Source organism: Monopterus albus, unplaced genomic scaffold (assembly GCF_001952655.1).
Source record: "Monopterus albus unplaced genomic scaffold, M_albus_1.0 scaffold472.1, whole genome shotgun sequence".
NCBI lineage: Eukaryota > Metazoa > Chordata > Actinopteri > Synbranchiformes > Synbranchidae > Monopterus > Monopterus albus.
Window position 1 is genome coordinate 96,345 of NW_018128352.1, and position 22,647 is coordinate 118,991.

A 22,647-nucleotide genomic window follows, 5' to 3' on the forward strand; every position below is an offset into this window, starting at 1 on the left:
CAAAGAACCCAGTTGATCATGCAAGAACAAAGCACATAGACATTCGCTACCACTACATTCGTGAATGTGTGCAAAATGGACAAATACAACTGCAATATTGTCCAACAGTTGAAATGAAGGCTGATATCCTAACCAAGCCCTTGACAAAATAAAAGTTTGAACAACTTAGAAAAGACATTGGGCTTAACCCAGTCTAAGTGTGTTTACTAGAACCACTGGTTAAAAGAAAAAAATCTGTGCTGTTTATTGTTGAATATGTTATGAAAACATGACTAACAAGATTATGGATATGTTCCTTTATGGTTTGTGTTTGTGAAATAGAGCAGTACCCTTAGTACTGTCATGTGTTTATATTGCAACATAGTTGTAAAATTAAGTGGGAGTGTTGTAAGATTATAATTTGACAGTGTTGAAATGTGGTACTCTGCCCTCTTGTGTTCGTTTTTAAGTATAAGTGCTCTTACAACGAATAAAGACAACACTGACATCAGTGCAAGTTTTTCTGGGCTGTTACTGCAAGGAAACTGGCTGTTGAGGCTTTCCAGGTGGTCAGCTGATTCCTCACCTGAGTGTAGTACTGTCCAAGGAAGTGGTCTGGCAGAGCTATGCCATCATAAATTCCTCCGCCACCTCCTCCTGCTGCTCCCCTGTCCTCAAACCTAGCCGTATGGTAGGAGCCACCGATGTTCCACTGGTTCCTGTTTGCCCATGCTTCTTCCATTTGGCCACCAGCAAAACCACCTGAATACTGGGCCTCATTTATCCCATCCATGGAAGCGACAGACTTCACCATTGCTGAGGCACCACTATCCCTCATTTTGAAACCATTCCCATCCACCTGTGTTGGCATGTTTATCAGTGGCACCTCCTACAAAGACCAAGGATCCAAATGTCAGATTACAGTCAACAGTCAGCAAACAGAAAACTACCTTTAGCTGTAAAATGCTTGGAATGGAATGTTTTCAGACCCTTTCAAGTTTTCCACATTTTCTTATATTTTAGGCTCATCTTTAAATAGATTCAATTCTTTTTCTTCTCATCAATCTACACACAAGACTCCACAATGACAAAGTGAAAGCAGGTTGTTGGAGTGTTTTGTTAATTTATTAAAAACAAATGAGTGAAATACCCATTTACATAAGTATTCAGACCCTTTGTTATGACACTTGCTCTGGTGTCATTGAGATGCTTCTACAGATTGATTAGAGTCCATCTGTGTCTAATTTAATGTGCTAGATATAACTAGGGAAAGCACACACCTGTCTATATAAGGTGTCATAGTTGATGGTGTATGTCAGAGTGAAAACAAAGTCTTGAGGTGGAGAGAACTGTCCACAGACCTGTGAGATACTGTGGTGTCAAGACACACATCTGGGCAAGGATACAAGAAAATTTCTGCAACATTCAAAGTGCCCAAGAGCACGGTAGCCTCCATCATTTTCAGATGGAAGATATTTGGAACCATCACCAGTCTTCATAGATCTGGCTGCCCAGCCAAACTGAATAATCAGGGGCAAAGGGCCTTGGTCAGAACAGTAACCAAGAACCCAAGTGTCACTATGAGTGAGATCCAGAGTTCCCTTCTGGAGATGGGAGAACCTTAGAGAAGAACAACCATCAGCGCAGTGCTCCACCAATCAATGGAGGTCTCAAAGCGGGTGTAGAAGGTGTTGAGGTCATCCAGCAGGCTGTCTGTGGAGCTGATGATGCTGGTGGTGGTCCTGTAGTCTGTGATGTGCTGCAGGCCTTGCCACATCCGCCCAGAGTCAGCAGTAGAATAGAACCCATTCAGCTTATCTCTGTACCACCCCTTGGCTGCTGTGATGGCCTTCCTCAGTCTGTACTTTGCAGCTTTGTACTCCATTGCATCGCCTGATCTGAATGCATGAGAGCAAGCACACAGCATGTGGCATACTGACTGTTTATCCAGGGCTTCTGGTTGGGGAACCTCCTGACTTGTATGGTGGGCACAATGTTGTTGATACAATGTGCTAATGTATTCGGTCACATACTCAGCATAATCCTGTACGCTGACAGAAAAGTCCTCTGAGGTGGCTGCAGCTTTAAACACATCCCAGTCTGTCTGGAATACATCCCAGTCTGTCTGGGCGAAACAGTCCTGCAGGGTGCCTTCAGTCTCTAGGGTCCAGAGTTTAATTTGTTTGGTGACAGGGTTTGTTTGCTTCAGTCTTTGTCTGTAGGCTGGATACAGGAACAAAGAAATGTGGTCCGAGCGTCCAAGGTGAGGGCAGGGTGCAGCCCTGTATGTACCACATATATTACTGTAAACATGATCCAGAGTGTTCTTGCCCCAAGTGGGAATGCTCACATGTAGGTAATATTTGGGGAGTACAGTTTGTAAATTGCACTGGTTAGAGTCGCCTGCAGCGATAAATACAGCATCTGAGTGTACTGTCTCTAGCGCGTTGATGACATCATAGAGTTTGCTGAGAGCCGCAGAGGGATTAGCTCTTGGGCTAACATACACAGCAGCCAGAAACATGGCACTATGCTCTTTTGCTAGATAATAGGGCCGGCATTTCAGCAATAAAAACTCTACGTGTGGCGAACAGTGCTTATTAACAGTCTGTACATCTCCACACCATGAGTTATTGATAAACACACACACACCACCTCCTTTTATCTTCCCTGAAGCAGCAGTGCGATCGCTTCGATGTACAGCATGTGTTTGTAGCTGAATCGCTGAGTCTGGAACTCTGTCAGAAAGCCAAGTCTTGGTGAGAACTAGAGCACAGCATTCTCTGATTTCCCATTGTGCTGTAATCCTAGCCCTTAGCTCATCGAGTTTATTTTCCAGAGATTGTACGTTAGCTAGGAAGAGGCTGGGTAATGGCGGTCGGGTAGCGCGAGCTTTTAGCCTAGCATGGAGTCCTCCTCGCCTGCCCCATCTCCGTCTCTGGGTTGCTCTCCTGATTTCAGCCTGCTCGCTTGTGCCTGGTGCTCTGGGGTGATGGTGGTTGTCCTTGTCTTTGTTATTGTTGTCGGAGTGGACAATGAGTTGTAGCTCCAGTGGTATGAAACCAGTAAATTCCCAGTGGCTTTGTGAGTTGATGATATCTAGCAATGCCTGTCTGTTGTATGTAAGCAGTACATGACATTTGTGCACTGCAGAAAAAGCAAAAAGCACGCAAAAAAGAAGAAAATGAAGAAAAAGAGTGGAACGCGCAAACACGTTTGCCTCAGTGGGCGCCATGTTTAAAAAAAAAAAATCATATCCCCTACAGTCAAACACGGTGGTGGCAGCATCATGCTGTGGGCATAGTTTTCTGCAGCTGGCACTGGGAGACTAGTCAGGACAGAGGGAAGAATGGATGCAGGAAAATGCAGAGCAAATCTGAATGAAAATCTTCTTCAGAGCGCTCAGGTTCTCAGGCTGGGACGAAGGTTTACATTTCAACAAGACAATGACCCGAAGCACACCGCCAAGGAAGCACAGGAATGGTTTCAGTAAAACTATAAAAACCTGGTGTGAGGGCTGCTCGGCGGCCGCTGCCTCTCCTCCGCCTTTCTCTCCTCTGTTTTCTTGATCTGCGGGATTCTGCACCTCAGCTGTGTTGCACTCGGTAATTGGCGACTCGTTTGTCGGTGCACACAGCTGGGGTGCATCCCCCTGATTAGTTTTCCTCCTTATTTATACCTCAGGCAGACACTCCGCCTTCGCCGGAGCAATGCAACATGTAACGGACAATACTTACACCCAGTAAGTTACAAATGTTGTGTTTGAGCCGCATTTTTTTTTTTTTTTGGAGTGTGTAAGATTCTTTGCTGACAGTTTCTTATTGGTTCTTTTTGTTCGCCTGTCCGTTCTCATCCTCTGCTATCCTAGATCCTGTAGTTAGTTTGTGTGTTCACCTGTTTGTCCTGGTCTCCTTAGTCATCACTGCCCTTCCCTGGTTGTATGTATTATGGACCCTGTTATGCTGTCACTTTGTTGTTTTTATTCCATTAAACCTCCTTTTTTTGTATTAGCACCTGGTTCAGCCATCTTGAGTCCAACCCCAGTTCTCCCTCACCCTCCTGGTGAGGGGGACTAAACCATAACACTTGGAGTGGCCCAGCCAGAGTTTGGACCTGAAAACGAGAGCATCTCTGGAGAGACCTGAAAAATCACTGTGCACCAATGCTCCTCACCCAACCTGGGTGACCTTGATTGCCAAGAAGAACAGAAGAAAGGTGCCAGGCTTGCAGCTTCATTCTCAAGAGGACTTAAGACTGTCATTGTGGCCAAAGGTGCTTTTAACAAGGACTAAGTGAAGAGTTGGAATACTTATGTAAATGTCAAAAACCTGTTTTCACTTTGTCATTGTGTGTAGACTGATGAGAAAATGAACTGAATCCTTTTAAGATGAGTCTGAAACGTGACAAAATGTAGAAAACTTGAAAGGGTCTGAAAAACTTACGTACTGGCTGATAATGTTGGCTCAGGTTTCTAAGAATGCCTCAAAATGTGACATCTTAATAGTGCTTCAGTAGTGTAACAATTTACCGAATTCAAATCAATTAGCAGAATCCTCTCTGCCTTCAGAAGTTGCTTAATGATGTACCTTTTCTGAGATGACCTCCTCCACCTAACAGGCTTTCTCTCTACCTCTTCTTTTTTTTTTTTTTTACTTTATGCGCCTGCAGCCTTGTCTCTTTAGTATTAGAGCAATCATTCTCCTTGATCTACTATGGCTTCCATTGTACATCCTCTGTGTGATACTTTGGACAGAGGTGTCTGCTGAATGAATAATTACAAGTCTATATTCACGGCATTACCTATCTCTATTATACAGATGCTGCTTTTACTTTGTTGTTTATCATACTTCCACAGTGCTAGTGTACTACAGTCAGGCCAAAAATATTGGCACCCCTGCATTTCTATCAGATAACCACCACTTCTAGATAAGTGTTGCAATCCCAAATTCTTTGGTATTCTCATCTTTATTTCTTTTGTTTGCATTAGAACAACACAAAAAAGCCAAATCTGATCCATTCCTCAGAAAACTCCAAAAATGGATTGGACAGAATTACTGACAGCCTCACTTTAATATAGCCCACCCTCTGGACAAAATAACTGAAATCAGTCTCTTCCCGTAAATATCATTGAGTTTCTTCCACCTCTCTACTGGACTTTTGGATCACTCTTCTTTTACCAACTGCTCCAGGTCTCTCACATTTGAAGGGTTCCTTCTCCCAGTTGCTGTTCTGAGATCTCTCCACAGGAGCTCTATGGGATTTAGATCCTGGCTCACTGCTGACCACTTCACAACTCTCCAGCACATTGTCTGAAACCATTTCTGGTTCTTGTTGAAGTCTGCTTTGGGTCATTGTCTTGGTATAAAACCCATGAACTCTGATAGACCCAACTTTCTGACACTGGGCCCTACATTGTGCCCCAGAATTCATTGGTAGTCTTTAGATTTCATAATGCCACACACACAGTCAAGACATCCAGTGGCTGAAGCAACAAAGCAACCCCAACACATCAGTGAACCTCCATCGTGTTTGACTGTAGGGAGGTGTTCTTTTCTTTGAAGGACTCATTTCATTTTCTGAAAACAGCAGAATGATGTGCTCAACCAAAAAGCTCTATTTTAGTCTCATCTGCCCACAGGACATTCTCCAAGAAGGAATGCGGCTTCCTCGGGTCAGTTTTGACAAACTCCAATCTGGCTTTGTTATGTCTATGTGTCAGCAGTGGGTCCCCTGGGTCTCCTACCATAGTGTCCCTTGACATTCAGGTGGTGACGGATAGTGTGAGCTGACACTGTTGCACCCTGTGTTTTGAACAATCTTTCGTTACAATCTGTCATCTATTGCTCTCCTTCGTCCATGTCCAGGGAGATCAGCCATAGCGCCATGGACCGTAAACGTCTTGACAATGTTGTGCACAGTGGGCACAGGAACATCCAGATCTCTGGACATGGACTTGGAGCCTTGAGACTGTCCAGACTTTTCCACTATTGTGGTTCTCAAATCCTCAGACAATTTTTTGCTCTTCTTTCTTTTCTCCATGCTCAGTGTGGTCCACATGACACAAAGGTTGAGTCAACTTTTCTCTATTTTAACCAAGTTACAAGTGTGATTTCTGTTGCCATCACCCGTTGGTTGCTACAGAGGAGTTTCATTACAAATTAAATGAGCATCACAGACTGGATATCAAACTGTTTTTGATGATGAAAAGTTGTCAATAATTCTGTCCAGTCCATTTTTGGAATTCTGTGTGGAATGGATCATATCTGCCTTTTTGTGTTGTTCCAATGCAAACAAAAGAAATAAACATGAGAATACCAAAGAATTTGGGATTGCAGCGGTTTTCTGGGAGAAGTGGTGAGTTATCTGACAGAAATTCAGGGGTGCCAATATTTTTGGCCATGACTGTATTTAAACAGCTGTGGTGTGTACACACAGATTCAGGTGGAAACTAGAATTACCACTTTGCGGGTGTATGCTTCTGCCAGCCAGTCAAACTAATGGAAATGGGACAGATGTTAGGTACAGTGACTTTTAACCAGTAAAATCCAATCAGTTCGTCCTTGGGTTTAAATTGATGTTTGTGCTAAATTTCAAGAAATTCCCTCAATGGACTCCTAAGGCATAAAAAAAGAGGTGCTTTAGGGCATCCAGAAACAAATCAATTAGTGCACAAAGATTCCAATTCTCTTTTATTGTTGTTCTCTTGACAATGTAAGAAGTATTGTCACACCTACTGTAAATCTTCCCTATGAATATTTACTTTTCTTTGTAATTGTTCTCAAAGGCTATTTAGCATTTCATTACAAAATATACCAAGATATTTGTTGAGATATTTACAGTGGGTACGGAAAGTATTCAGACCCCCTTAAATTTTTCACTCTTTGTTATGTTGCAGCCATATGCTAAAATCATTTAAGTTCATTTTTTTCCTCATTAATGTACACACAGCACCCCATATTGACATTGAATTTTTGACATTTTTGCAGTTTTATTAAAAAAGAAAAACTGAAATATCACATGGTCATAAGTATTCAGACCCTTTGCTGTGACACTCATATATTTAACTTAGGTGCTGTCCATTTCTTCTGATCATCCCTGAGATGGTTCTACACCTTCATTTGAGTCCAGCTGTGTTTGATTATACTGATTGGACGTGATTAGGAAAGCCACACACCTGTCTATATAAGACCCTACAGCTCACAGTGCATGTCAGAGCAAATGAGAATCATGAGGTCAAAGGAACTGCCTGAAGAGCTCAGAGACAGAATTGTGGCAAGGCACAGATCTGGCCAAGGTTACAAAAAAATTTCTGCTGTACTTAAGGTTCCTAAGAGCACAGTGGCCTCTATAATCCTTAAATGGAAGACGTTTGGGACGACCAGAACCCTTCCTAGGGCTGGCCGTCTGGCCAAACTGAGCTATCGGGGGAGAAGAGCCTTGGTGAGAGAGGTACAGAAGAACCCCAAGATGACTGTGGCTGAGCTCCAGAGATGCAGTCGGGAGATGGGAGAAAGTTGTAGAAAGTCAACCATCACTGCATCCTTCCACCAGTCGGGGATTTATGGCAGAGTGGCCTGATGGAAGCCTCTCCTCAGTGCAAGACACATGAAAGCCCGCATGAGTTTGCTAAAAAATACCTGAAGGACTCCAAGATGGTGAGAAATAAGATTCTCTGGTCTGATGAGACCAAGATAGAACTTTTTGGCCTTAATTCTAAGTGGTATGTGTGGAGAAAACCAGGCACTGCTCATCACCTGTCCAATACAGTCCCAACAGTGAAGCATGGTGGTGGCAGCATCATGCTATGGGGGTGTTTTTCAGCTGCAGGGACAGGACGACTGGTTGCAATCGAGGGAAGGATGAATGTGGCCAAGTACAGGGATATCCTGGACGAAAACCTTCTCTAGAGTGCTCAGGACCTCAGACTGGGCCGAAGGTTCACCTTCCAACATGACGATGACCCTAAGCACACAGCTAAAATAACGAAGGAGTGGCTTTACAACAACTCCGTGACTGTTCTTGAATGGCCCCGCCAGAGCCCTGACTTAAACCCAATTGAGCATCTCTGGAGAGACCTGAAAATGGCTGTCCACCCACGTTTACCATCCAACCTGACAGAACTGGAGAGGATCTGCAAGGAGGAATGGCAGAGGATCCCCAAATGCAGGTGTGAAAAACTTGTTGCATCATTCCCAAAAAGACTCATGGCTGTATTAGCTCAAAAGGGTGCTTCTACTAAATACTGAGCAAAGGGTCTGAATACTTATGACCATGTGATATTTCAGTTTTTCTTTTTTAATAAATCTGCAAAAATGTCAACAATTCTGTGTTTTTCTGTCAATATGGGGTGCTGTGTGTACATTAATGAGGAAAAAAAATGAACTTGAATGATTTTAGCATATGGCTGCAATATAACAAAGAGTGAAAAATTTAAGGGGTTCTGAATACTTTCCGTACCCACTGTATATCAAAGGCCAGTTTGGTGGTCTTACTGCATTCTCTCCTTGGCCCTCAGTGCGGTAGTTGATGAGGTGTGATTTGGTATCAAAAGGCATCTCAGTAAAACCCCCTGGTAGACCTGCACCACTCCCACATTGGCAGAAGAGCAGCAACAGAGGAATGACTGTAATGACAGCAACAAAGTGTTAGTCTTACTTGTGTAGTGTGGGGACTGCAGTGTTCCTCTGAGATCCCCTAGTAAAGGTGGTGTAGTTTCAGTTTACGGGGCACAATACAACATGGTTATGTCTTGTCTTGTAACAGGCCATCGATGCAGCTCTTTACAACAGTAGGTTTGGGGAGAGCCGTCCTGGTTGACTGGAAACTGCACTGTGGGCTTCCCTAAGAACGTTGTCAGAGTTGGTTACTGACACCTGCTGGCCAGACCAGTAATCGCATCTTAAAGTAAAAAAAAAAAATTTCTTTCTGTAACAGTTAGGCTGGACCCACACTAGAGGATTTTATCATCTTAATTGATTTAAAAAATGTGAGAGGCCACAGACATAGCAAAATCGTTAACAGATTTTTTTTCCCATTTTTATCTTAAGAGCACACACTAGACAGTTCAGACAAGAGGCAGGACCGCGCACTAGCTGTTTCTACTGAACAATTTCAGAGAAGCCAATTCTGGTGACCAGGGATCTAACAAAATCTCCCCTGATCAAATGTGACTTCAGAACAAAACACACATAGGTGAAAATCTGTTGTCAAGCAGAAGCTCTTCTGTGTGCTATGTTTTGCACAGATTAAAAAAAAGAGGAGAAAAAACTTGTTACTGTCAGTTACTTTGAGTTGCTGGGGCATTTTTGTCCTTAATCCAGTTGAATATTTAGTGATAGTGGGTTGTTGTTTAAAATAATTTTAAGGTGTAAGATTAATGTTTGTAGTTTAGTTTAGAGCTGCTGTTATTGTATGTTCAGTATTTGTGCACATAAATTGAATGTGTAGTAATAGTGTTATGGTGGAATGATAGAAATGTTAGAGATGGGTCTGTTTACCAGGTTTGAATCTGGAAAGAAAGGTAGGATTTTAAATAAAGGTTAATGGTTTGCAGGTTGTCTGTAAGACAAGACAAACTTAATTGCTCCATAATAGACCCTTTATGAATTTTAACTGCAAGTGGTCAAAGCTATGATAATAATTTGCATAATCTTTGTACTAAACTCAAGTCCGCCTTGTCACAACCTAGCTCAAAGGCTGTGACAAGGAGGGAGTCCATTCATAGGTTAAAAGTGAGCAAACAAGAATTTAAGATGTGCACAATGAAGGTGTTCAGTGTCTGATCACATGACCCTTCATCAGAACAAGCATCACATGTTACTTACGTAGTAAGAGCAGCAGGCCCAGCAGTAGCAGCCCGATGCCCGCAGGTCCTAACTTTGTTTCTTTGCTGTCATCTCGTTTTCCACATGCTACTCCATCCTCACAGGTACAGACTTGGACCTTGACTTTCTGTGGTTCTGGACAGGCCAGGCCCTGCTCATCCTTCACACTGAATTCCACTTCATAGACTCCAGGCCACAGGTGCTCCTGGGCCCTCAGGATAGCTGCAGTGTCTGTGGGCAACAAGACAAACATAAAACATAGAAAATCAACCTAAAGTGTTTTCACTTTAGGTTTGTAAAATGTTACGAACAGTTTTCTTGATTAACTGGCAAATGACCTGAATGTATTCTATTGCAGGTTTGACAAACACTGCCCCCTCACCGTCCCCACCTCAAACCCAGCAGCTGCTCCCCCAACAATTACCACCCTTCCCTCCAGCCCCCAACCTCTACCGATCTGTGAAAAGGATGAAGTCCTTTGAAAGACTTGTGTCAGCCAACCTGAAGGACACTGTAGACCTCTGCAGTTTGCCTACCGGGCAAACAGGTCAGTGGACGATGCAGTGAACATGGCACTGCATTACACCTCGACTCCCCAGGGACCTATGCATGGGCCCTCTTTGTGGACTTCAGCTTGGCATTCAATACCATCATACAGGTCTCTATTTACTTTATTTTTTATCGTGCTTCCTAATGAACATTCCTTTGTTTGTTTGCACATTACTTTATTTTCTGTTCTCTCAGCCTTATATTGTTTACTTGCCCTTTGCTACTGCCGTGCATAAGAATTTGTTCATACATAGTGTTACGTATGAGTGTGGTGTGGACCCCAGTTGCAGACACAGACCAGGAGGAGTAGGAGCCAAAGAAAGTGGTTTATTGACCAAAACACAGGTAAGGCTGGGGACGACGATAATTAGCGTGATAAGGTCAAGCCAAAGACGAGGACCCAGGGAGGAGACCAGACAGGAACCAAGAGGGATGAGGAGACCAGGTGGGAACCAAGAGGGATGAGGAAACCAGGCGGGAACCAAGGGGGATGAGGAAACCAGGCAGGAACCAAGGGGGATGAGGAGACCAGGCGGGAACCAAGAGGGATAAGGATACCAGGCGGGAACCAAGGGGGATGAGGAGACCAGGCGGGAACCAAGGGGGATGAGGAGACCAGGCAGGAACCAAGGGGGATGAGGAGCAGGGCAAACGCAGGACCCAGGAGACGAGCAGGAGACCAGAGAGAAGACAACACCAGGAAGGACCAGGGTGGCAGGGTCACACTTAGCACTGGCAGACTGAGTAGCACTGACAAACTGAGTAGCACTGATAGACCGGGTAGCACTGACAGACGAGTAGCATAAACATAGGGTATCGTATGCGTATCATTTGTGCATGAACCAGCAAAAGCGCAGCGGCAGACACGGTGGTATATATATCTGACGGGACCGGGAGACAATGAACGGCAGGTGGAAGGAATGATGACTGATTGCAGGGAGAACCGCAAAGGACAGGACCGGGAGATAACAGGCAACAGGTGACAGACATGGCGACTAATTGCGGTGACAGAGGAGCCGGGAAGAGAACAGGTAAACAAACAAAGCCAGGAAGCCGATCGACATGACACCATAACACATAGTGAGAGTCAATGTACCAGAGTCAAATTCCTCGTGTGCCCAACACATCTGGCCATTAAAGCTGATTCTGATTCTGATTCTGATTAAAGACTAAAGGTTGGATTTGACTTTTTCACATGGGCATTCTGGAAGTCTTTGACATAACTGGCAGTATTCTACTCACCATTGAGATGCTCAACCTGCCATTTGCCCTGAGTGCCCTCTTGGATGATGACGAAGTCAAAAGGAGGCCCGTTAGGGAATGGATCCGCATCTGCAGCGCTCACAGTAACAGCATCATGTGTGGTACACATAGTCTGGATGTTACTGGTAAGGGTGGGGCAGTGATCATTAAAATCTTCCACCTGGATGGCTATGGTGCCAGTGGCTGTTTTATCAGGCATGTCTGTGTTAGAAAGACAAAGACAAGAACAAATCATTCAGCATTTTCTTTGTTTATTTCTCCTTTTTTTTGAGAAACATTCAGAGATAATCACTTCATTACCCCTGTTGGCTGACCTGCAAAATGTGTTTAGGTTGACGGTGAAGAAAATGTTCTCCTTGCTTCTTTCTTGTGACTTGGACTTTTGTAATCTTAGGGAGTTACACTAAAGGAAGAAATGAAGACTTTCTCATTGAAGCTTGATGTTGCTACCTGATTGATTTTTTTTTGTCAAACTTAAAAGATGAATTAAATATATCTCCAGTGTTTTTTTTTTAATTTTCTCCATGAGATTTTAAAAAACAGTGACTCAAGTAACAAGTGAATCAAGATGAGGGCTGAGGATGTTATTCATCTTAGGAGTGATACCTATATAAAGTTCTTTGTCTATAAAGAAGTCAAGGAAATCTTCACAATCATTAACAGAGGGCTCTTAACAGGAATTAGTATTTAGGGAGGTGACAGAGTTTAACAGAGCGAAGAGTACCCTGGATTTATGGCAGTTTTTGGTGAGAACAGTGGAGAAATATATTGTTCTGGTTGCTAACTAGCTACACCTAACACTTGCACAGTCAGTACACTGGTTTGTGGAGAACCCCCCAAGATCCTACTAACTAAAACTCACATACCTTAAAACTGTCTTCAAGACAAAACCTTGAATGGCTGTGAACAGCCTCCATATTAATGAGAATAAATCTGAAGTTATATTATTTGGACCTCATCATTTAACTAACAACATTATTCTTCACCTTGAGTCACTGTCTGCTTTTGTTAACAAATCAATCGGGTAGTAAAATCAAGCTCTAGTCAGCTCTGCACTGTGCTCAGATTCAGGTTAATTCTCTGCTCCTTTGGCCTGGAGAAAGTCAGTTTGCTCTGTTTGCTGTAAAGCATTTCGGGTCAGCTGTGTTGTGTGTGTAAAGTGCTATACAAATAAAACTATGGTGAAGATGTTTTTACAGCTCAGATCACAAAATGTCTTGAAAACATTTTCTTCTTAACTCTGCACTTCACTTTGTCTTTGTATCATCACTCCACTGAAACAGCCCTTACTATTGTAGTGAAAACCCACATTACTAGCTTGTTCCTCAGTGGTCCAGACCGAGTCTCACAGTGGAACATACACTATCAGCCATGACCACCTGCCCAACACTGTGTGCTGCCAAAACTGCTCAGGCTCAATGAGGCATGGACTCTACAAGACCTCTGAAGGTGTTCTCTGGTATCTGGCACTAAGACGTCAGAAGCAGATCCTTCAAGTCCAGTAAGTTGCAAGGTGGGCCCCTCATGGATCAGACTTATTTGTCCAGCGCATCCTAAAAATGCTCAGCTGGATTGAGACCTGGGGAATTCGGAGGCCAGGTCAACACCTTGAACTCATTGTTGTGCTCCTCAAACCATTCCTGAACCATTTTTGCAGTGTGGCAGGGCACAGTATCCTGCTGCCATCAGGGAATACTGTTGCCATATATGTACTGTAGGGGTGTACTTGGTTTGCAGCAGTGTTTAGGTAAGTGGTACTGTATGTGTCAAAGTTGCATCCATGTGAATGGCAGGACCCAAGGTTTCCCAGCAGAACATTTCACAAAGCATAGCACTGCCTCTGCTGGTTTGCCTTCTTCCCATTAGTGCATCCTGGTGCCATCTCTTCCCCGAGCAAGCGACGCACACACATACAGCTATCCACATGATGTAAGTGAAAATATGATCCACCAGATATGCTCCATGGTCCAGTCCCGTTGCTCACTTGCCCATTGTAGGTGCTTTTTGACAGTAGACAGGGGTCAACATGGGGACTCTGTCTGCCACTACAGAGGCCCATATGCTGTAAGCTGCGATGCACTGTAACCAGCATCAAGTTTTCCAGCTATTTGTGCTACAGTAGCTCTTATGTGGGATCGGACACGGAGTACCCTTTGCTCCTCACGTGCATCAGTGAACCTTGGGCAAACATGACACTCTGACCCAGTCACCCAGACATCACAAGTTGGCCCTTGTCAAAGTCACCCATATCCTTAAACTTGCCCATTTTTCCAATGTTCACTAGCTGCCTAATAAACCCCAAACACTTACAGGTGCCACTATGAGTGTTATTGACTTCACCTGTACATTCATGTTAATTGCTCCAAAACTATGGAACAAATTATAATGATATATACATTTTGCCAAAAAACTAATTTTTCCGCTTGGCTTTTAAACCTGCCCAAGACTCTTTGCTTTTACTATGATTGACTGTGATTCTTCTTTATTTCTTTAGCTATCTCTTTTAATATTGGACAGCCTTTTGGTCAAATTCTGTTGTTTTAAAGGTGCCATTAAATAAAGTGACTTGTGTTGACTTCAAAGGATTCAGATTCCAACTCTGCTTCTCCTACGGTGGTGGTTCCCAAACTGTTTCTGCTTGTGTGCTTGTTCCCTCAAGCACATTAACATCAAGGCTGTGTGCCTCTATCTCTTCTCCTGCTCTCTGTCCTCTCAGGCATCCACAGCTGGTCCAGCCCTCAGCTGCCCTAGGACCTGTCCCTCCCCACTGTGCTGGTGCTTCATTACATATGTTTTAGATCAGGATTTTTATCCTCCAGGAGTCCCAGTCTGTTCCTTGTCTCTCCCTCCCTTGTGTTCATGTTATCCTTGTCTCTCTCTTCTTTGTGTATTTGTTTCCTTCTCCAGTCTGTTTGTGCAGTCTGTCCTCATTCCAGATCTTCATGGCGGAAAGGAGGTTGTGTGGCTCAACATCCTCCAAGATCATATCCACTATAACTGAAAATGTTGTCATTCTGATTTTCCATACTGTAGCTCTACTATGTTGCTCTGTTCTATACACACAACGTACGCAGAAACTCACCTACCTTGTCCTGTCAGCTTAATGTGTCATACCTTTCTACACATATGTTTTCCTAAGAATACTAGTCCTACATGTACAACACTTGCAGCTGGAGCAGATATATAGTAGAGCATTGTACCTTCTGAAATGCAGAGTATTTTAGCAAAATATGTCCCATTGACCAGGAATGGAGATTCTCTGTCAGGCATCTTGTTCAGTTTGATGTCAGCGGTCTTTGGGTCGATGGTTAGCCAGTTGTCAAGGTCTGAGCCTTTGGCATACCTACAGCAAAAATGCATTGTCAGTTATTCTTATTGAATATAATAAATAAATGGAGCTGACAGTGTATTCTTAACTGCAGAGGCATTCATGTGATTGCACTGACCTGACATTCTCAGCTTGTTTCCCAGTGTCTCCATCTATTGCAGCATAGCGGGCAATAGCATTGTTAATATTGATGGAGTGGCCTCCCTCTGAGATGGGAATAGCTTTGACTTTGGGGTCAAAATGTGGCCCCTCAACCTGGTTCTTCACATTGATTTTGACTGGATAGGTTTTATATGTGGTCACACTTTGCCATGATGATCCTCCAGATGCACCTCCTGCACCGGCACCACCTCCTCCTCCTGCTCCACTTGCTCCTCCTGCTCCACCTGCTCCCCCTGCTCCTCCTGCTCCCCCTGCTCCACCTCCAAAACTTATACCACCCCCTGAATATACACTAGATCCATCATATGGTGGAGCCTTGTTCCTCACAGTTATTCCTAGATCAAGATCCTTCACATCTTCATAATCCACAGCCTGTGAAATGGCACACACAAACACAGATTATAACAATAATATTATTACAATATTCTAACAATAACAGTTAACAGTTAATGAAAACAGTCAAAAATGAATACGTTGCATTGTCTTGGTTAAATTGCCAAGCATCATTACGCCTTCAGAGAATCGGCACCTTGATGTGGTGGAGAGATCTTCACATATCCACTACCTTGTCAAGAGCAATAGCTCCTGGACTGGCAAAGACTGGCAGTATCAGGCCGATGCCAACCTCCACTGACACAAGTAATTGTTCCTAAACTCTGGGTGAGACTAGGGACATGAGTCAGAGTGGACCATGTTCCATATCAGAGCTGTCTGCCTAGAATTGTGTCTTAAGCTGAAGGACACTTTGGGGCTTCCTTGAGCATCCCTCAATCAAAGGGTTAATGGTTCAGTTCTTTGGCTCCTCTTGTCTATGTGTTCTTGGGCCGTAAGTTCAGTCCATCTACCATTTACTTCAGAAAGTGTAGGCGGGTATCAGAAGGATGACAGCTTTTGTAGCAATGAAGGCAAATCTTGCTTATGGGAGGACTTCAACAAGGCTATGGAGGAGGACTGTAGTTTGACTTCAGGGAGGTTATGAGAAACTGTCAAGTTCAAGGCTCAGTTCATACTGTTTTCAACAGGGAAGAGAACTACTAGACTGAGGATCCTGTTGGATGTTGGAAGTAACACTCTGAGGAACATTTGAACCCAACTGTTCTCCACAGAGAAGGCAGAGCTGTTCTTTCTGGCTCTTACGAGAGTTAAATGAAAGTTGGTTAAGCAGCTATTGGCTTTTGTGACCCTGGGTGCTGCTTAACTAGGCTGCATTATACAGTATGTGCTCCAAACAGTGTTTAAAACCAGCCAGTAAATGTTCCTCTTCTGCTACGTATTTGATTAGTTTTATTTTACTTGGTTAAGGTTTACTGTGGCGTTAGTGCAGGTATTATTTCTATACATGTGTATGGTACATGCTCTGTGAGTATATGTTTACTAATGTGAAGCACAGTGAATCTCCTCTGACATTAAATGCTCTATATACTGTAAATAAGATTAGTTTTGCTCTGTGTGAGGTTAGCATTGCCACCTCACAGCAAGAAGGTTCTGGGTTTGAACCCGCCAGATGACATGTGGCAGCATGGTTCTAGCCCTTCAACCCCCCCATCATAGTGAAGAGGGTGCTGAGCCTGAAGGCAAAGTGTTTAATTTACTGCTAACTTTTAAACTCTTACCTGTAAATGTGGGTTTTAGGTAATGACCAAATTAAAGACATTGCAGATACAGCCTGGCAAAATGAGGTTGCTTGAGATGGGGGCAGGGTTCACCCACAGAAGTAGGGTGAGTATGTCAGACATCAGGAAGTAGCTGATGAATTTTGTGTTGAAAAGATGTAGGTGAGACATCTTCCTTGATGCCTCCCTGTGGAGATGTTGCAGAAAAGTTCAAGGGGGACTGAGAACATGTCCAGTCTGGCCTGAGAATACCTTGAGATCCTGCAGTATGACCTGGAGGACATGGCAGGAGATAAATATGCATGGTCTACCTTAGTCCTGTTACCTTAGTCTACTGTTCCTATGACCAGGTCCTGGACAGGAGGCAGAAAATAGGTTGATGGATGTATCAGAAGGGAGTCTCCTGGAATTTTGGACAATTGAGTGTTCTTACATACATGTTTACAGTAAGCTTATGTCTTGAGTTTGTATTCCTAATTACCTTAAAATCACTGCAAATTGATGGCATTTGTACCTCTGCCTCATATATGGGCCATAATGACACTTCAGAGGGCAACTGTGAGTTAACATCAACCTAGTGACTTTTGGCAAACTAAAAGCAAATCGCATCTTGCTGTAAACCTCCTTGTCTCTAACAGGCTATTCATGCTTTGATCCTAAGGTCAAGTGATGTCATTTTCATCATCTTCCCAGGTCAGTGAGGGTCCACGCACACTCTGTGTGGATGGTCTGCACAGCAAAAGCCCAACTGTGCATGTACCACAATGTCTGGAAGCTGTTGGTATATGTGGACAGAACGCAGATCCTTGATTTGAAATATGAATAGGAACGCCTGCACGTCCCTCGTCCATATCCATGTGCACATGAGGGTACAGGATGAATCTCCCTTAAGTTACTACTTCTTTTTGTAGTCAAGTCTACACGGACTCCTTTCATGAATAGCAAGTTAATTTCTTTTGTTCTTGGTATATGGTCACTGCATTTACCACAAAGAGCCCAATGAAAACTGGAATTCTGACACATATGATTTCTCTGTGTTTAAACTGCAGTACCTTGTCCAGCATTAGGATTCCCTCGTTGGTGACGGGATCTGTTCTAATGCTGAAGTACCCAGCCTCATTGCCTTTGACAATATCATACACAGCTTCCCAGTTGTCTGTGTTCTTCAGGTCCAGGTCCTGAGATTTGAGTCTCATCACCTCCACACCCTGTGTGTTTTCCTCAATGCTGCCCTCATACTGCAAGTAAAACACAGGAGAAGAATGTCACGGGCTTCATTTCAGCAACATTAGTGTTCTTTAAGGTGTCATCTGTAACATGAGCACATTCAACTTTTCCATATTTTTTTATATTGTCATAAAAAACACTGAAAACATGTATCTCTGAAAACCTTCATTGAAACAAATTCTTATTGGGAAAGTGCACAGTATAACGTGTATATATAAAAAAGTGTGAGAAAGAAAACTACCTTCTCTTTTTCCAAAGTCGGAAGGTTGTCATTCACATCTTGGATGTTAATAGTAACGGTGCCAGTTCCACTGTTTCCCCCTGGTTTGCCATTGAGGTCTTGACCTCTCACTGTCAGAATGTATTGATCTACTTTCTGAAATAAGAAAACAATCATAAATTACAGTGGTAGAGGATGTTTCACATGTTGCAGTGAGATGGGAATAATACAAAAAGTGTAAATGTAAAATAGCAAATTGGCCAATTTATTAACATCTTCTTGTCTGAATGTGATATGGTTAGCTACAATCCCAAATCAGAAACGGTTGGGATGGTATGTAAAATGAAAATTAAAATTGAAACTGTGCAAATCATCTGTGCCCAGTATTACACTGAAAACAATACAGCAGCACATTATTTGATGTGACACCTCATCAACTTTATTCTTTGTTTAAAATAAACACTCACTTCAGTTCTGATGCCTGCGACCTGTTCCAACAAAAGCTGGGACAGCTGCATTTCAGGACCAATAAAACTTGCAGATTTGATCATATACTGTAACTCCTATTCTTGCTTCTCTTCATTGTTGGCCAGTTCATTTTAGAATTGATTTTAAAATATTGGTATTTGTTTTTAAGGTTCTCAATGGTTTAGCCCTTATCTCCTTATCTCACTGACTGCTACATTTGTACAAACCTGAAAGAGAACTCAGATCATCTTTTGAAGAATCAGTCCCAGGGTCTAGATACAGGCACTGGGGAGGCCGAGCTTTCGCAGTGGCAGCAACTCAAATTTGGAATGCTTTGCCAATTAATATTAGATCAGTTACAAATTTAAATCTTTTTAAATCTTTGCTGAAGACTTATTGATTTACATTAGCTTTTGAGTAACAAGTGAACTCTGATATCTTCCATTTGACATACTTGATGTTTTAATCATTTGTCATAGGTTTACCTGTGTACTTTGGCTTTGGGGTCGCATTCTAGCTGTGATTTCTTCCACTTGTTTTGTTTGTTGTTACTCTGCTTGCTTTTTATATACTATGCAAAGCACTTCAGGCAACATGTTGTTGTTTTAACGTGCCATATAAATACATTTGATTTGATTCGATTTGATATTTTTCACGTTATTATGACATACTGTATTTTCTCATAATAATGATATATTGCGATAGCCTCAGTGAAATACACTTTCAAATTTATGGCCCAAAGAACCATCAAATATGATAAAAGTGGATCATACCATATCTACAGTTATTCTCAAGAACTGGTCTTATGCCGAGTTCTGCCTGCTGGGAACTGCAGGCCCCTCCTACACACATTCATCTATAGTCAGCACTACACTGCTGTGCTTTTCAACACACATCCAATGTGATTCGATCCAATGAAAACACATTATTATCTGGGTGTTGCTGTAGTTCATAGGTTACCTCTCTGTCTAGGGAAGGCTTGTTGACGAAGACAGTCCCATCACTTCTCATATAGAACATGTCGTTGAATGGACTCTGGGCTATGATGGAGTAGGCAATCTGAGAGTTCTCATTCCCTGGTTCATCAGCATCAGTTGCAATGACTTTCATAACTGATGTTCCTGTAAATACAGCAATAAATGAAACAGTCATCAAACCTAAATATGCTGCGTGGAGATTTAAAGGATTACTCTGCCACACACCACATATATCAGATGTCACATATGAGGATCGAAAGAATTGTACACAGAAGCAGACACACTGCAGTACCTGCAGGACTGAGCTCAGCCACCTCCCCGGCCTTCATGACTCCAAACACTGGAGCATTGTCATTCTGATCCAAAACCTTGAGTCGTATGTCAATTTTCTTCTCTGCCAGCCTGTCATCATCCCTGAACCTGGCAACACCCAAGAGCTGAAAGAGCAAAAGATAAATGTTGTCATCTCCATCATCTGTTTTTGCAGGTACATTTGCAGACAAATAGTCTGTGACATGAATGTGTAGGAAATGTTTGCCGCATATCTCAATATTGTACATGAAAAGCAGCACTTACTGAAATATTGTATCAAAGTGAAAAGGTACAGTAAAACAGAATAAAGTCCATCTTGGGTCACTTACATTGTATGTATCAATGAACTCCCTGTCAAGCACTTGGGTCACACGAATTAGTCCACTTTTAGAGTTGACTGTAAACACGTTTCTGGGCTCTTGGTTAGCACCAATGCCTTCCAGGGAGTACTTAATATTCCCTGTGCCATCATCAAAATCTGAAAAAATCTGAAATACCCAAAAAGAAGAAAGAATTCAGATAAACGTAGCCTAATTCATATTCATTTCAGTCCTTATCTGCATCTGCTAGTTGCAAAGTTTTACTTGTTTCTTGAGAGGTGAATGACTAAAAAAACCTCTAAACTACCTCTAAAGTACTGTCTGTCCAGCATGTCTGGCTACTTGTGCTCCACCACACAGATCCATGCTTGTTGTTTACTGAAGAAGCAGAACATGTTCCAATGGCCCCCTCTTGTGGCTGCTGATGGTTATTTACAGCAGATTTTGTGTTTCAAATGTTAGTAACACACACTAAATGGAACGATGTGCTGTCCATAAGCTTGATCTGCCATTAGTTGCTTACACTGATTTTGTCAATGTATGCCCATGCAAGCTTCTCATCTATTCATAAAGATGCAAACTTCAACCAACATGATAGTGGTGTGCTCTGTAGGTAAATGTTGAGATGAGAGACCACTGGGATTCAAATGTACAAAACAGCAAACGTCTGCACTCACACATAGATTACATGAATTGCTCATGACAAAAGAAACATGACCTTTTACATGAATTTGACCGTTTACACATTCATTCAGGGTTTTGCCCTAAATGGGACGAGGAGAGATGGGAGATAATGGGTCATTGAGACATGTCAAACTGAAAATTCCACAAAGCAATGGACAAAGGTTAACATGATTATTGACTCAAATGAAAAACAAACTATACCGTTTTTTCTGTACTTCAATAACCATCTGAAATTTATTATTTCATTTTGGCCAAGATATACTGCATCATTTCTGAAAATCCAAAGTGTCTCTCCTTTTTAGGGTATGTGTCCTGTTCAAACACAAATACATGAGCAAATAAGATGATATACAGCACCACAAAGGTGGCGTTATAATTAATATTTCTCTGGCTGTATGTCCCACTAGTTTTCAAATTAAGAAATCTTCTAGTTTAAATGATATTGGAGCAACGATTAGACCGGAGGCAGTTGGAGGAGCTCAAGGGCTTCATATTCTCATCTCTGTGTGCAGGGAGATAAGATACTAACTTTTCTTTTATGTTTATCAGGTATAGGTGCCTTTTATAATGTTTTTGTTTTAATCTTAGCTGCTGAATCTGCAGTGATTCAATTACATCAAAGTCAGTTCAGTGACTCACCTTGGTAATATAGTCCTTCTGAGTGTTGTCTATATTTTCCTCCAGTGGTTTTGCTGGGGGAATCCAGATTCTTTTTTTTCTTACCAGATTGTCTCCAGAACTGGCCCAAACCACAGCAACAGCCTGGAAATGCAAGACAGCAGATCTAATTACTCCACAATGGAGCCTTACCTGAAAGACTAATCTGTGGCCTACACATGTAAAGTCAGGTACATCTCATTAAAGGTTGATAAGTCAGTAAATCCCTTCATAGGATGCAACTGTACCAAAAAGGAAGTACTAAATGTGCATATTGGAGAGAAAACCTGGAAAATTGTCCAATTGTCCAGTATTTTTACATATTCATAGTCAACCTCAAGCACTGTCATGAAATCCAGTGTTGGGGCTTTGCCAAGTCAGTCACAAAACCTCTACATCTGGCTATTCAATGTGCGAAGATTGCAGCCTGAGAACCTGCTGGTGGACACTGGTGGTGAAGGAGGTTGTTGTAGGTGAGGGCCCCCTTCAGGCTTCAGAGCAAGAAGAACCAGCACTTCATCCAAAACCCTCCAGCAATGCTGTGTAATGTAACACCTCATCAGAAACCAAGCCAAACCTCTGACTCAGAATGACCTGCAAACACCAATGCCCAAGATAACGAGCCCTTCTGCACTTAAATTTCTGAATCTTCACACCTAAACTGTTAACATTACAAGCACAGTGTGTAAATACGCACTCACTGGTTTAGAGGTAAAAGGTTCAAGGACTTCACTCTTTGCTTTAGAGGTAAATTGAGGACTTCAGTGAGTGGACCACAGGCAAAGTGGTGAAGATGTCACATCTCTGCAAGTCCTCACTGAGCGACTGTTTGATAAACTGCTCATATAGTCTCCATTACTAATAGTGTTGCACTAAGGAGCACTGTGATCCTTGACTCGCACATACTCTGCTCAGCTCTGTTTGTGAGAGCATGAGAGAACAGCCACTCCACCCTCCTCTAAACACAGACTGACCCGGGGAGAGTGGAAAAGCATAGTAGAATGGTCCTCATCGGCCCGTATACCGCTCTGAAAGTGAAAACACCTTCTCTTGTGGTTAGCCAT

The 22,647-nt window shown here is 42.7% G+C and overlaps 1 protein-coding gene across 1 annotated transcript in view; it reads right to left on the reverse strand.

Annotated features, from left to right (window-relative positions):
• LOC109952541 (desmoglein-2-like) overlaps positions 1-22,647 on the reverse strand; it is a 29,250-nt gene extending 6,603 nt beyond the window's left edge. Inside the window, exons 1-13 of the mRNA XM_020587674.1 lie at positions 22,558-22,647; positions 21,566-21,688; positions 20,252-20,410; positions 19,903-20,047; positions 19,594-19,754; positions 18,187-18,321; positions 17,771-17,956; positions 15,062-15,477; positions 14,816-14,958; positions 11,595-11,816; positions 9,804-10,034; positions 8,472-8,602; positions 566-868 (exon numbers count right to left, since the gene is read on the reverse strand). Of these exons, the coding sequence (XP_020443330.1) occupies positions 566-868; positions 8,472-8,602; positions 9,804-10,034; positions 11,595-11,816; positions 14,816-14,958; positions 15,062-15,477; positions 17,771-17,956; positions 18,187-18,321; positions 19,594-19,754; positions 19,903-20,047; positions 20,252-20,410; positions 21,566-21,688; positions 22,558-22,647 (2,445 nt within the window). The remainder of the gene's footprint in view (positions 1-565; positions 869-8,471; positions 8,603-9,803; positions 10,035-11,594; positions 11,817-14,815; positions 14,959-15,061; positions 15,478-17,770; positions 17,957-18,186; positions 18,322-19,593; positions 19,755-19,902; positions 20,048-20,251; positions 20,411-21,565; positions 21,689-22,557) is intronic.